Source organism: Artemia sp. Qi Xiang Cuo, chromosome 15 (assembly GCF_049724085.1).
Source record: "Artemia sp. Qi Xiang Cuo chromosome 15, ASM4972408v1, whole genome shotgun sequence".
Taxonomy (NCBI): domain Eukaryota; kingdom Metazoa; phylum Arthropoda; class Branchiopoda; order Anostraca; family Artemiidae; genus Artemia; species Artemia sp. Qi Xiang Cuo.
Genome location: NC_142808.1, coordinates 45,660,749 through 45,673,884, shown reverse-complemented (window position 1 = coordinate 45,673,884; position 13,136 = coordinate 45,660,749). Strand labels below are relative to the sequence as shown.

The following is a 13,136-nucleotide window of genomic DNA, read 5'->3' as shown; positions in this document are numbered from 1 at the left end:
TACCTATAAACTTTTTGAGTATAGCTCTCAATAAATTTTTGTTACTAAACTGTCAATGATTTTCCGTCTGTGAAAGTGTTATTGATGACTTTCACCATCACATTCTTCCTCCCTCCCCAACAACTCGGGAAATAAATACCATAAGACCCATTTACAGTGAAGTTGTACTAATATGGAGATTTAGCAAGCGCTAATTTGAGCCAATCAGAATTTTTCATAGAATTTTTTAGCCAATCGGAAAACCTTATGAAAAATCTAATTGACTCAAATTACTGCTAGCTGAATCTCGGCATTCGCAAAATCTCATTGCGACTCTTATTTCTAGAGAATTTCACTTCGATAACAGAACAATTTCATAGTTCCTTTATGCAGTATTTTCTCCTTCATTTCAATGATTGACTTCAGTGCTTGACATTTTCCATATATGTTACTCTGGTGATCTTGAAATAGTCTTTGCTACTAAGGATTTTTGTTGTTGCTGTTTTTTTTGTGGCTCCTTGCATTATTAGATTTTTCTTTACCATAGACACATTCATGTTAGCCTACAGGCTATAGTGAGTAACCAGGACTTGAACATCCCTGAAGTAATGATGAAGACAGCCCTTGGATATAGGGTCGATAATATTCATCGAAGTTCGCATTCCACTGTCTTATAGAAAAATTTTCCCTACTGTTCTACTTGTATTTTGTGGTTTTTCCTTTATCTTTCATATAATCTGATGACATCGATATAATATAAAACTAAAACAATCGTTAAAGGATTATGTTATTAAAAATAAAAAAATATACACTGGAAAATTTTTTTGTTTGTTAATCAAGAAAAAGAATAAAACATAGTTCATGCAGAAATCCCCCAAGACAAAGAGTAGATTACCGTCTCTGAAAGTTTATATCACGTTTTGTAATATATTGGAATTTTCAATCAAACCACATAACATGAATTTAAAATTTTGGTTTATCGAAAACTTCAAAAGAAGAAGAAAACTAAGGAGAAACAGTGTTGTCAAATATTTCATAGCGAAAAAAAAAATGCATTTTGGTCATCAGAATTAATTTATTCAAATTATTTTTCTCCCTGATCCCTTTTTTGAAAATGCCAAAAATAATCCAAATTAACATAATCCCAATGAATGATTAGAGTCGTGTTAGCAGAATCTAAGGCTAAAAAAAAAAAAGATTAACAATTGCTTCAGATATATAAATTATACCAAATGGCGAACTATTTGATTTATACGACGAAAAACAGATCATTGTGCAGCGAAAGCCCTCCAAGTATTGGCGTAGCTTCAGCCAAAAAATCCTTCTCCATCGAGTTTCGGCCGGTAGTAGCAACATTGCTGCATACAAAAATCATGTCCTAAGGGAATATTGAGTTTAAAAAGGAATTTTGACAGAATAGAAATCAAATTGTTTGAATTTTCATATTGAAAAAAAATTTGAAATGGTTTTAATTTAATTAATTTTTTAATGGTTTTCGTGACAGTAATGCTAGTGGTAACTTTGCTGCACAAAAAAATCCTTCCCGAAGGGAAAACGGTGTTAAAAAAAAACTCTGACAGAATACTTTAACTTAAAAGCTAAACTTTTCCGTATGCTGACCTGCATTGCACAGGTACAGATCTCCTGATTCACTGCCTTTGACCGGATGTGCAAGTAACCAGCAACACCAGGGCCTGTTAAACCCCTGTCCTTAGAATTTCAAATCTAGCGCTCTGACCACTCGGCTAGGAAGGTTCAGAACAGCATAGAAATCATAATTACTTGAATTTTTCATTTGAAAAAAGCTTTGAAACAATTACTTTCGAGAAACTAATGTCTATGAACACACCTAGATTTTCAATAAGCAGTTTTATGAGATGCTTTATATAATGCAGCGCAGCCATAAGAATAAATTTGCGCTAAATGCACCATTCGAGTGAAAATGGCCCAAAGATGCAGTTTTTTTTATTTCTTTGAAAAACGACCCACCTATTTGGCAACACTTCATTAAAATTCAATTTAAAATTTTAAGCGGCAAACAAAACTACAAGACATGCTTGATATAGAAAATCTGGAACAATTTCATGCATCGCTTTGATTATGAAAAATCCTCTCTCAGTATATAACTTAGAAACGCATTAAACAAATACAAGGCCAAAACGAACCTCAACACAGTCCGTGAAAATAGTCCAAGCCACTTACAACACCCAGAAAACAGGAATTGGCCAAGAGGGATGAGGGAATAAAGCCATCAGTCTGCCAGATATTGTACACGTTAGCAGAGACCGTTCCTTGGCATACCCGTAAATATTTGCAGGTAAATCCTAGTAACGGTAGCTAATAATGAAGCTTGAGTATGATCAAAATGAGGCACGCTTTGAAAGCTCAAAACATTTCTCAGATTTGGGGAGAGGGATCAGTGGCTTGAAACAGTGCAAATCATACAAGACACCCAGGAAGCATATAGCTGAGCAGGTCCAGAAAGGTGGGGAGGGGTAAATTATGTACCCAAGCGGATTCCTCTTTTAGTGGATTTGACTTTTGGGAGTGAAACAAACGCTTAAAGGCACTTCCCAAATTACTGGAAGTCAGCGCTTAATTACAGGTGACAATGAGTCTTAAGTAGTATGTAAGTATGACTGCACTAGACCCTTAAAGTCCATGTGGTGCTGATCTCCGTTTCGTGGCCCTTCAGCCAGGAAGTGCAATGGGGGGCTAGGGGCCAGCCATGCTGTGCTTTCGCCAACCCTTCCTGCTTACCTTCCCCAGATTTCTCCAGGTACCCATTTAGAGCTGAGTCAACTCTGGCTAAGCTTACAGAGTCACACCACTGACCCGCCTCCCAAACCCAAATAACTGGCCACGCCAGGGATCGAACCCGTGCCCCTTGGACAAAGAATACTCAACCCAGCGCACCTCCACTTAGCCAGGACGGCGTAAATAAATACATGAGTCTTAAAGGGATGCTTTGTTTGCGACCAGTAGAGCCGTAGGTGCCAATTCAAGGAAATGTTGGGAAGGGAGAATTTGTTCACTTTTTTGTGAGGATACGAAAGAAATTTTTTTTTTTTTTGAACAATCTAGGAGGGATTTTGTCGTTTTTCTTATTCTTTAATGAAGACACCAAGGAAACTCGTAAACTTTCCTTTTGCCAGGTAATTATAATATTGCATTATTAACGCTTAATTAAATGCTACACTCCTTGAAAACACTATCGCACTAGAGTGCTGGGTGTAAAATTTATTCTTAATTTTAATTATGGGCTTAATATAGACTAAAATTTAAATTGTGCATAATTTCCATAGGAACCCAACGCTTGCAATAAAGAAAAAACACAGAAATATTTTGTAACGTTAAGGTTAATGTTCCCTGCGCGTGCTTTTGGTATGTTAATTTTCCACAGTAACACACCCCACAAGGTTAGCAGACAAATGATCGCAATAAGTGTTCATAATGGAAATCCAGTGTTACCTCATTGGAGCAAGCTTTGAAGGATCACACGTGTTTTAATTTTTGAAAAGTGTTCAATTTCGATACTAACTTTGGGTGGTTACTTAGTATCCTAAATAAAAACTTCACATATTATTTCTTTGGGAACCTTAAGATTAGAGTATTCATCGTATGACTGACGACTAAAGGTCAACTTTATCTTAAAATCTTGAAACTGAATCATGAAATCATAACATTGTTGTAATCTCGAACAAATGGTCTAGAATGCAGGGGCGTCCTTTGGGGGGGGGGGGGGCAAGGGGGCAGTTGTCCCTCCGACAATGTGGAGAAAAAATTATTATATACCCCATGCCCCTTGATTATCCATATATGGACCCTGCTCTCCCCCCCCCACCCCCAATAAAAATGCTGGAAATTCGCCCCTGCTAGAATGAATAACCAAAATCTAAACCAATTCTGAAACTAACTAACATATTAAGTCAAAAACTAACTAACTAAAACTAACAAATTAAGTCAAGAAAAAAAAAGAAAAAAGTATCAGTTATTAGGCTAGAAATCAGAGAGAGAATATGTCATGATGGTATGTTTTTGTGTTCAATTGCTTAAAATATTGGCAATGACTTAAAGGAAAGAAGGCGTTTCTGCGTCATTAGAATAGGAAATAGAATGAGAGGGTCTATACATTTTATCGTTTTTAAACGTAGACAAACCCAAGGGATAAAGAAAATGGAATACAAAAAGAAAAAGGAGAAATAAAGAGATAAGATGAGAGAAAAGGAGTGATAGAGAGAAAATGAGACGAACTTGCCGTTCCTCAGCACTGATAGTTTCCAATAAAAAAAAGAGGGATAGAGAGAGAGAGAGAGAGAGAGAGAGAGAGAGAGAGAGAGAGAGAGAGAGAGAGAGAGAGAGAGAGAGAGAGAGAGAGAGAGAGAGAGAGAGAGAGAGAGAGAGAGAGAGAGAGAGAGAGAGAGAGAGAGAGAGAGAGAGAGAGAGAGAGAGAGGGAGAGAGAGAGAGAAAGGGAGGAGAGAGAGAGAGAGAGAGAGAGAGAGAGAGAGAGAGAGAGAGAGAGAGAGAGAGAGAGAGAGAGAGAGAGAGAGAGAGAAAGACGAACTTACGGTTTCTCCGCATTGAGAGGTTCTAATATATCCTTCCAAAACCCGGCAGCCAACTTCAATGCGGATATTGCAGGTATGCAGCCTGATGCCCAGAGAGCACAGCAAAAGTCGGTTGATGCTTTGAAAATACGAACTGCTGTTTCGTTTTTCATACCCTGAAAAAAATTAAAACACTTCAAAGAGATCCATTAGTACAGCAAATTCCACATGCGTATAACACAAAACGAAAAAGTTATTTCCAGGCTATTTCAAAATGTAAGTTGTTTTTTTTAGCTAAATGATATTTTTAGGTAAGTGCTACTTTTAGCTATATGCTATTTTAAAACTATAGACTCCGTCTATGCTAATATCTAAGTTAAACAATATATTTCTGTTATTGTGTAGGCTAATTGAAGCTATTGATTACATTATAAGCTATAGCTAAAGGTTAATACTTTAGCGAAAGACTATGTTTCAGCAATATGCAACTATTTTACCTATAGGGTAAAGTTTGGCCAGAAGTTCTAATTTTTGCTACCTCTTACAATTTTAGATGGAGTGTAAATTGCAGCTATGTCGATTATTTTAGCAATCGGGTACTATTTTATTTGGAGTCTGTATTTTGGGTATATGTACATGTGAGCAATATGCAACTAGTTTAACTAAGAGCTACTTTCATCTATACATTTTTATTTGAGTTACAGGGCATGGGCCACTTTTAGCTATTTACACGTATTTATCTAAAGGGTATTTTAAGTTACTCTACAAAAGTATTTATAGCTGAACCAATCAAGCAACTTCTGCTTTTTTTTATCAAACATTTTCTTTTTGAACATTCAGACTGTTAACTTTGATCTCTTTCTTTACCAATGCCAACATTGACAGTAGTAGTCTAATTTGTCAATATATTCGTCACAAGACAAACGGAAAGCTTGAGATCGAGTGGGCGGTATCAGAAAACTTCTCTTGACAAGACATGGATGAAAAAGGGCAGTACTAATCCAAAATTTTTCTGTGTGGTTCTTCACAACAGTAAAAAAGGGCAGCATTAATCCAAAATTTTTCTGTGTGGTTCTTCACAACAGTAACAGAAATTTCCCCAGGACAGTGATGAATTTAAATTTCAAAAGTATATTATATAATGCTCTACCTAATTTCAATCTACAATTTCGTGACTCCGTAAACTCAGCCAGAGTTAACCCACCTCTAAGTGGGTACCTGGAGAAATCTGGGGGAAAAACACGGGAAGCCTCGGGTGAATTGCCCCTAACCGCGTATTGCACTCCTGGCCGAAGGCAGTGAATCAGGAGATTGGTACCGGCACAACGTCATTGTGCATAAGGTCACACAAGGTCTGCACAAGGTCATTGGCCAGTTTGTAAAAATTTTTAAGTAAAGTTGCTACGCGAGCGATGTGACAAAATATCTTCACTTATTATGTCAGATTAATATTCCCTGAAATTGAAATTTGACGCATTGGTCAAAACCAAAGAATAAAAGTCTAGTTCTACAGTAATTTAAAGGACAAGTTTTTGCCACAGACCTACTACATTATGTCTTTTGTAAAAAGATATATATAACCGCACAGTCCCGTAGGTGGGGAGTTGGGAGGACTTCCCCTTCTAAACTTCAAAATAGTTGTATCATTTAAGTTCACAATAACTTCTCACTGCTATTCTATTTGCTTTTTTCACATATTCCCTCCTCCCAAAATATAGGACCCCCTTAACTACATAGGTGATTGACGCTACGGTATCAGTATAGACGGATCTTACTTAATTCGAAGTACTGCATGAAATATATATTATTACATTTCTTAAAAGTTTTTTTATCGTGAATAGTTTAAGCTGTTTCTATTAAATTTCTGATTTGAAAAATTATACGATGCTTTGAAAATCATATGATAGTCTGAATAGAGTAAGATGTAATTAGTTATATAATTAATACATAACGTGAATTATACTTTAATTAAATGTAAAATGGAACTGAATGTTGAAAGCTTAGATTGGGCAATACCTTGAACTCCTTGAAATGGCTTAAAAGCGCTTTGAGAACAGCACTTTTGGCACTTGGCGTGGATATTCTTTTCTTCTTTTGTCCTCCATTTGCGTCAATGAGAACCTAGAATTAAAAGAAGGCTATTTTAAAAAGAAAGAAGCCAGAACAGTATCAGCATACTCAGATAAGAGACCAATCCAACTGATCTATTCCAAAATCAGTGCTTTATTGAATCAGCATATATGGTGTCACAGGGTTTACGTAGCAAATTGATTGGGAATTTGTACACTTCTAGTTTAGGGTATTTGTATGTATTGAGGAATTTCTAAGTACATACAGCCAACTTTACCCTATCACCACCTCAGGCTTCCATACTTGGACCTGAGTTGGAGGGGGAGTATATCTTATGAATAGAAATGAACGGGCAATTTTTTATCTATACTAAAAAACCTTAAGCTGCGATGCCGTCCGTCTAGTAGTGGTGTAATTTAATAATAATTCTGGGGGGGGGGAGGAAGTTGGAGTTGATTTTCCTAAGTCAAGTGAAAATGACATTGAAAAATAAAAAACAATCCATATAGTACCATATAGGCAAAGGCATACTAATGATAACTGATGTGTGTCTTAGTTTTGACAAGATTTTAGAAGATATTCAATTATAGTTAGAGGGGAGGGGGCAGTTGCTCCCCCTGCCCCATAGCAAATTACGCCCCTACTGTATATGTATCTTCTCTCATAAATGTGTACCGATCTCAATTTAGGAGATAAATTTTTTCCAAAGCGAAATCGTGACTATAAGTCTTGTAACCTGAACCTAGGAAAAACATAAAGACGCAATAAATCCGGGAAAATTTACTATTAACCTCAAAACACAAAATCCTACAGAAAAACAAATAAAGATACAATTATCTTCTTAACCTTTGGGTAGGTGTGTCCTTTGACATTTTGATCGGTCTGGGGGCCCATTGGGACACCGAGATTAACAGATGACTCCACTGAACTAATCAGCCAATAGAAAATTACCCAGAAAGACATGAAAAAAACTGTCTTGACTAGCAGATAAGTCTTATTCTGGGTGGTGATTATTTGCTCCTTAGTTAATTTTAGCTTAATTGTAAAAAATATATAAATATTCACGCGGAAAAAGGGAGATGATAAATTATAAAAAGGAAATTTACGTAATAATTAGTAAGGGTCAGGAGCCCAGCGATAGGTCTTCCGAGATCTTGAGACGCTAAAGAAAGCAAATATTGACCTCAACATTTTTCATATCATATGATTTGCTTTTATTATGATACCGTAAAATTTACCTTTATCATATGATATCATATGATTTGCATTTATCATATGATATCATATGATTTGCCGTTATCATATATCCTATGATTTGCCTTTATCATATGATACCACATGATTTGCCTCTATCATATGGTATCATACGACTTGCCTTTATTATAAGATATCATATGATACACTTTATCATAATTCAATTGTCAGATGGTAGATGAAAAACTCAATATTGCTGAGGAATAGCATGGAGACAGTTCAAAGGCCCAGGAAGCATCGAAGGAGGAATTTCAAAGTTGGCTACGGCTTTCCGGGCAAGCAAAAGGGCCTCCGTTTTGGTAAGAATGTCAAAAAACAAGCAAGACAACCCACACAATGGCACTCCCAATTGGCTAATGTGCTTTGAATATGGCAAAACAGAAATGCTAACACAATCAATTTGTAGGAAAATCTACAAACTGTTATAAAGCAAGCAATGGCAACACTGGTTATTGGTGGAATGAACGTGATCAAAGGAAGAATGGTTTTTAGGCAAAAAAAGAAGTATATACCTAAATATTTTATGAAGAAGAAATGCATTTAAATATACTAAGGGCTTCTCTTCTAGACTCACCAGATTCAAGCTAAAATGGCAACTCCGTAAACATATCAAGAATCTTTAGAAAATTATAAGTAAAAACACTATCTAAGCTATTTATAAAAATTTTGATAACCATATCGTTTTCCTAATTTCAATTTAGTTTGCACTGGCCTGAAGTTAAAAAAAAGCAGTTACTTAAAAACAGAGACAATCGTAAATTTGACAGTTTATGACAATTTATACGTAAGATTTAAATAGTACATGTGCTGGCTTGGTTTTCAAAGAAGGTAAATATTCACCGAATAAGGCAAATCTTTATTTCCAAATATGAATGTTCAAAGCTAAAAGCCAGTCAAGTCAATTGCTTTGACGGTTATACTTTAAAACAAACAACAAAAACCTTAAAAAGAGGTTCTTGTAGAAAACCTAGGCTGGCAATCAACACAGACCCTCATAAATTTAATAATTCATAAATTCGATGTAATTAGCACGTCATCACATCAGGGATCTCAGCAAAGTCAAATATTCGTCAAATAAGGCAATTTTCTGTTTGTGCTTGTGAATGTGCAAAGCTAAGGGTCAATCAAATGCTTTGTCCTTAAACGTTAGAATAAATAAAAGTTAAAAAAAAGATAGAAAAAAAGGTTAAAAAAATAAGAAAAGTGGTTGCCTGTAAAAGCCCAGGCTGGTGATCAACGCAGATTGTCATAAATTTAAGAATAGCTTCTTTAAGTCGAATATCATCTGTTCCGTAGCTAATTCGTCTCAGAAGAATGTCAACTATTGCTTCATCATCACTGCCGAAACATGCCAAAAGCGAGAGTCCTGAGTCCTAAAAGATGTGAAAGTATCTTAATTATTTGAAGACCTTTTCACTACTTAGCTAGAGCTATTTAATAGGCGGAAATATTGGATAAAACCCAGAGGTTTACAAGGGTAAGGTCATGCACAAAGAGGAAAGAAAAACAGGAGCGTCCAACCCCTGAATCACAACTGAATCACAAAATTTCTGATATAAAAAATTCAGGGTTTTTCATCAAAAACGAGCCATATCTAGCCTTTTTGGTAGTTATTTTCCTCTCCTTTTTCACTCTCCAATATAGTCTAACAATATAAAACACATATCTTTGGAAGGTTTTTCAGAAAACTTAAGTGACTTCTGAAGAATTTATGCTTTTTATTCCATTAAAAAGCATTATAATTTTAAAATGAGGAATTTACATATTAATAAAAACCGTCAGTCATGTGAGTAAAAAAAAAATATATAAAAAAAAAATAAATAAATACACGGCCGTCACGATTTTATTTTAGATAAAAAAAGAAAGAAAAACAGTATTGAGTGCAGCATTTTCCTAGTGAGGCATTAACTTCAAACTTAATATACCAAGAATGTTTCTCTGTTAAAGTTCAGGACACAGAGGTGTCGCCAGAAAGGGCCCGAGAGGAGAAGCCCTCGGCCCTTCAGGGAAACAAGAAGACATTAGAAAATACATCAAAAGAAGAAACTTTGAAATGCTCCCATTTATATTCTGGTAAAAACAAAACTCCCGGTACCACTTGCTCCCACTGGGAAAGTGTCCCGGCAGCATGTTTGATCCATGCGTTAAGGAGATCAAAAGAGATAAGCGGCAACTGACAAAGATTTAGAACATTCTTTGAGCTTAAAATAGGATTACAACAAGAACTATTTAGTTTCCTCTATCTCTTTTAATGATCATAGTTTTTGGCTTGCACATTAAAAAAGGAAATAAAATAATTCTTTTTTTTCCATCATCGGATACGGATAGAGTACAGAATACATTTAGGCAGGATATTGAGGATTGCTAAAAATTATTGAAGAAACTAATAAGAATATTTAGTAAGAACCTGAATAAAAATAGATTATTTCCAAGCGATTATTCTAAAAAAAAGACCTACTGACTGTTAATATCTCTAAAGAATAAAAGCGACATTCTAGGGAAATTTCCTTTAGATAAATGCAGTAGATCGGTAACAAGACATAGTACTTCGTTTATAACGCTGAAAGCAGAATAACATGTGTGTAAAAAAAGAGGATGAAGAGCCTGAAGAACACTAACTGTTTGTTAACCTTAATTATTTTACAATCAATAAAAAATGCGCTAAAAACAAACGAATCAGAAGGGACCTATCATGAGGTATGAGAAGAGATTTAATGTCCTTGGTAAAAAGTCGGGAAGAGATTTAATGTCCTTGGTAAAAAGTCGGGAAGAGATTTAATGTTCTTGGTAAAAGTGTTCTTTATAGACCAATCAGGGAGTAGGAAATACTGCGAGTACAAGATCATTGACACCTCTTTCTAGGTCAATTTATTTGTTGTTTCTAGGTGTAATGACTCCGGGGCGAAGTTTGCACATGCGCATTGAATTCTAACGGGACAATGTATTGATCCACGAAGGGGAGAAAATTTCTGAGAAATTGATTACATAAACTGACGGGGAATTATTGATCCACAAAAAGGGGAATTAAGAAACATTATGGCTTCTTTGATCTTTAGGTCTGAGGGATAAATGGTCTTTAGTGACTAAAATAAATTGATATTCTATTTTTAAATATGGCTTCTCAGGTCTTCAGGCTTAGCGATAAATTAATATTCTATCGAGGCCTTAATAGAGTAACCAAGAACACCTTAAAGATGAAAAGATTAACGCGGAAATTTTTTCCTGGGAATTTAAAATGTGACAGCGCAGGGATGCCCAAACAAAAGGAACCCGCAGAAATTAAGTTTCGGGAATATTTGGGCGAAACCATTTGAGACATTTTAGAAGATGATTTAGGCGAAACAGTTTGAAACATTTTAGAAGATGATTTGGGCGAAACAGTTTGAGACATTTTAGAAGATGATTTGGAGTGACACTTTTTGGTCGTTATAATACACAAGTTCCATTTGAAGAATTTTGTAAGGTCCCCTACCCCAACCACAAAGAACCCCCACCCCCCGAGCCCCCAAAGGGCCCCAAAAGAGCCCCCCTCCCCATTTTTAATACTTTTTTTTCTGCACTGAAGACACAAAAGGGCCCCCACATTTCAAAAGGCTTTATTATATCTTTTCAGAACAAGTTTTACAAGTTGAAGTACCCATCCTTTTCACCCACAACTTTACTTTACAGCTTTTTGACCACCCCAACACCAAGCAATACTTTTCAAAGGCTTTTCAGAACAAGTTCTTTTATAAATGTCTCTCCTAAACCCATTTTACAAGTTGAAGTACCCATCCTTTTCACCCTCCGAAACCCATTTTACAAGTTGAACTATCCCATCCTTTTCACCCACAACATTACTTTACAGCTTTTTGAATGCCCCAACACCAAGAAATACTTTTCAAAAGACATTTCAGAACCCGTTCTTTTCTTAATGTCCCTCCTAAACCTATTTTACAATTTTAAGTACCCATCTTTTTCACTCAAAACTTTATTTCACAGCTTTTTGAATGCTCCAACACCAGACAATACTTTTCAAAAGGCATTTCACAACAAGTTCTTTTCCAAAAGAACATTTCAAAAGGCTTTATTATATCTTTTCAGAACAAGTTTTACAAGTTGAAGTACCCATCCTTTTCACCCACAGCTTTACTTTACAGCTTTTTGACCACCCCAACACCAAGCAATACTTTTCAAAGGCTTTTCAGAACAAGTTCTTTTCTTAATGTCTCTCCTAAACCCATTTTACAAGTTGAAGTACCCATCCTTTTCACCCACAACTTTACTTTACAGCTTTTTGAATGCCCCAACACCAAGCAATACTTTTCAAAATTGCATTTCAGAACATGTTCTTTTGTTAATCTCCCTCCGAACCCCATTTTACAAGTTAAACTTTCCCATCCTTTTCACCCACAACATTACTTTACAGCTTTTTGAATGCCACAACACCAAGAAATACTTTTCAAAAGACATTTCATAACAATTTATTTTCTTAATGTACTTCCTAAACCCATTTTACAATTTCAAGTACTCATCTTTTTCACCAACAACTTTACTTTACAGCTTTTTGAATGCTACAACACCAAGCAATACTTTTCAAAAGTCATTTCAGAACCTGTTCTTTTCTTAATGTCCCTCCTAACCCCATTTTACAAATTAAAGTACCCATCCTTTTCACCCACAACTTTACTTAACAGCTTTTTGAATGCCCCAACACCAAGCAATACTTTTCAAAAGGCATTTCAGAACAAATTCTTTTCTTAATGTCCCTCCTAAACCCATTTTACAAGATGAAGTACCCATCCTTTTCACCCACAACTTTACGTTACAGCTTTTTGAATGCCCTAACACCAAGCAATACTTTTCAAAAGGCATTTCAGAACAAGTTCTTTTCTTAATGTCCCTCTTAAACCCATTTTACAAGTTGAAGTACCCATCATTTTACCACATCTTTACTTTAAAGCTTTTTGAATGCCCCAACACCAAGCAATACTTTTCAAAAGCTTTTCAGAACAAGTTTTTTTCTTAATGTCCCTCCTTAATACATTTTACAAGTTGAAGTACCCATCCTTTTCACCCACAACTTTACTTTACAGCTTTTCGAACGCCCCAACACCAAGCAATACTTTTCAAAAGACATTTCAGAACAAGTTCTTTTCTTAATGTCCCCCCTAAACCCATTTTACAAGTTGAAGTACCCATCCTTTTAGCCCACAACTTTACTTTACAGCTTTTTGAATACCCCAACACCAATCAATACTTTTCAAAAGGCATTTCAGAACAAGTTCTTTTCTTAATTTCCTTCC

At 35.6% G+C, this 13,136-nt stretch overlaps 1 protein-coding gene across 1 annotated transcript in view; it reads right to left on the bottom strand.

Moving 5' to 3' along the window:
- Positions 1–13,136, bottom strand: part of Nup188 (nuclear pore complex protein Nup188) — a 118,913-nt gene that overhangs the window by 27,281 nt on the left and 78,496 nt on the right. The window contains exons 14-16 of the mRNA XM_089101215.1: positions 9,063–9,224; positions 6,544–6,648; positions 4,549–4,703 (exon numbers count right to left, since the gene is read on the bottom strand). Of these exons, the coding sequence (XP_088957341.1) occupies positions 4,549–4,703; positions 6,544–6,648; positions 9,063–9,224 (422 nt within the window). The remainder of the gene's footprint in view (positions 1–4,548; positions 4,704–6,543; positions 6,649–9,062; positions 9,225–13,136) is intronic.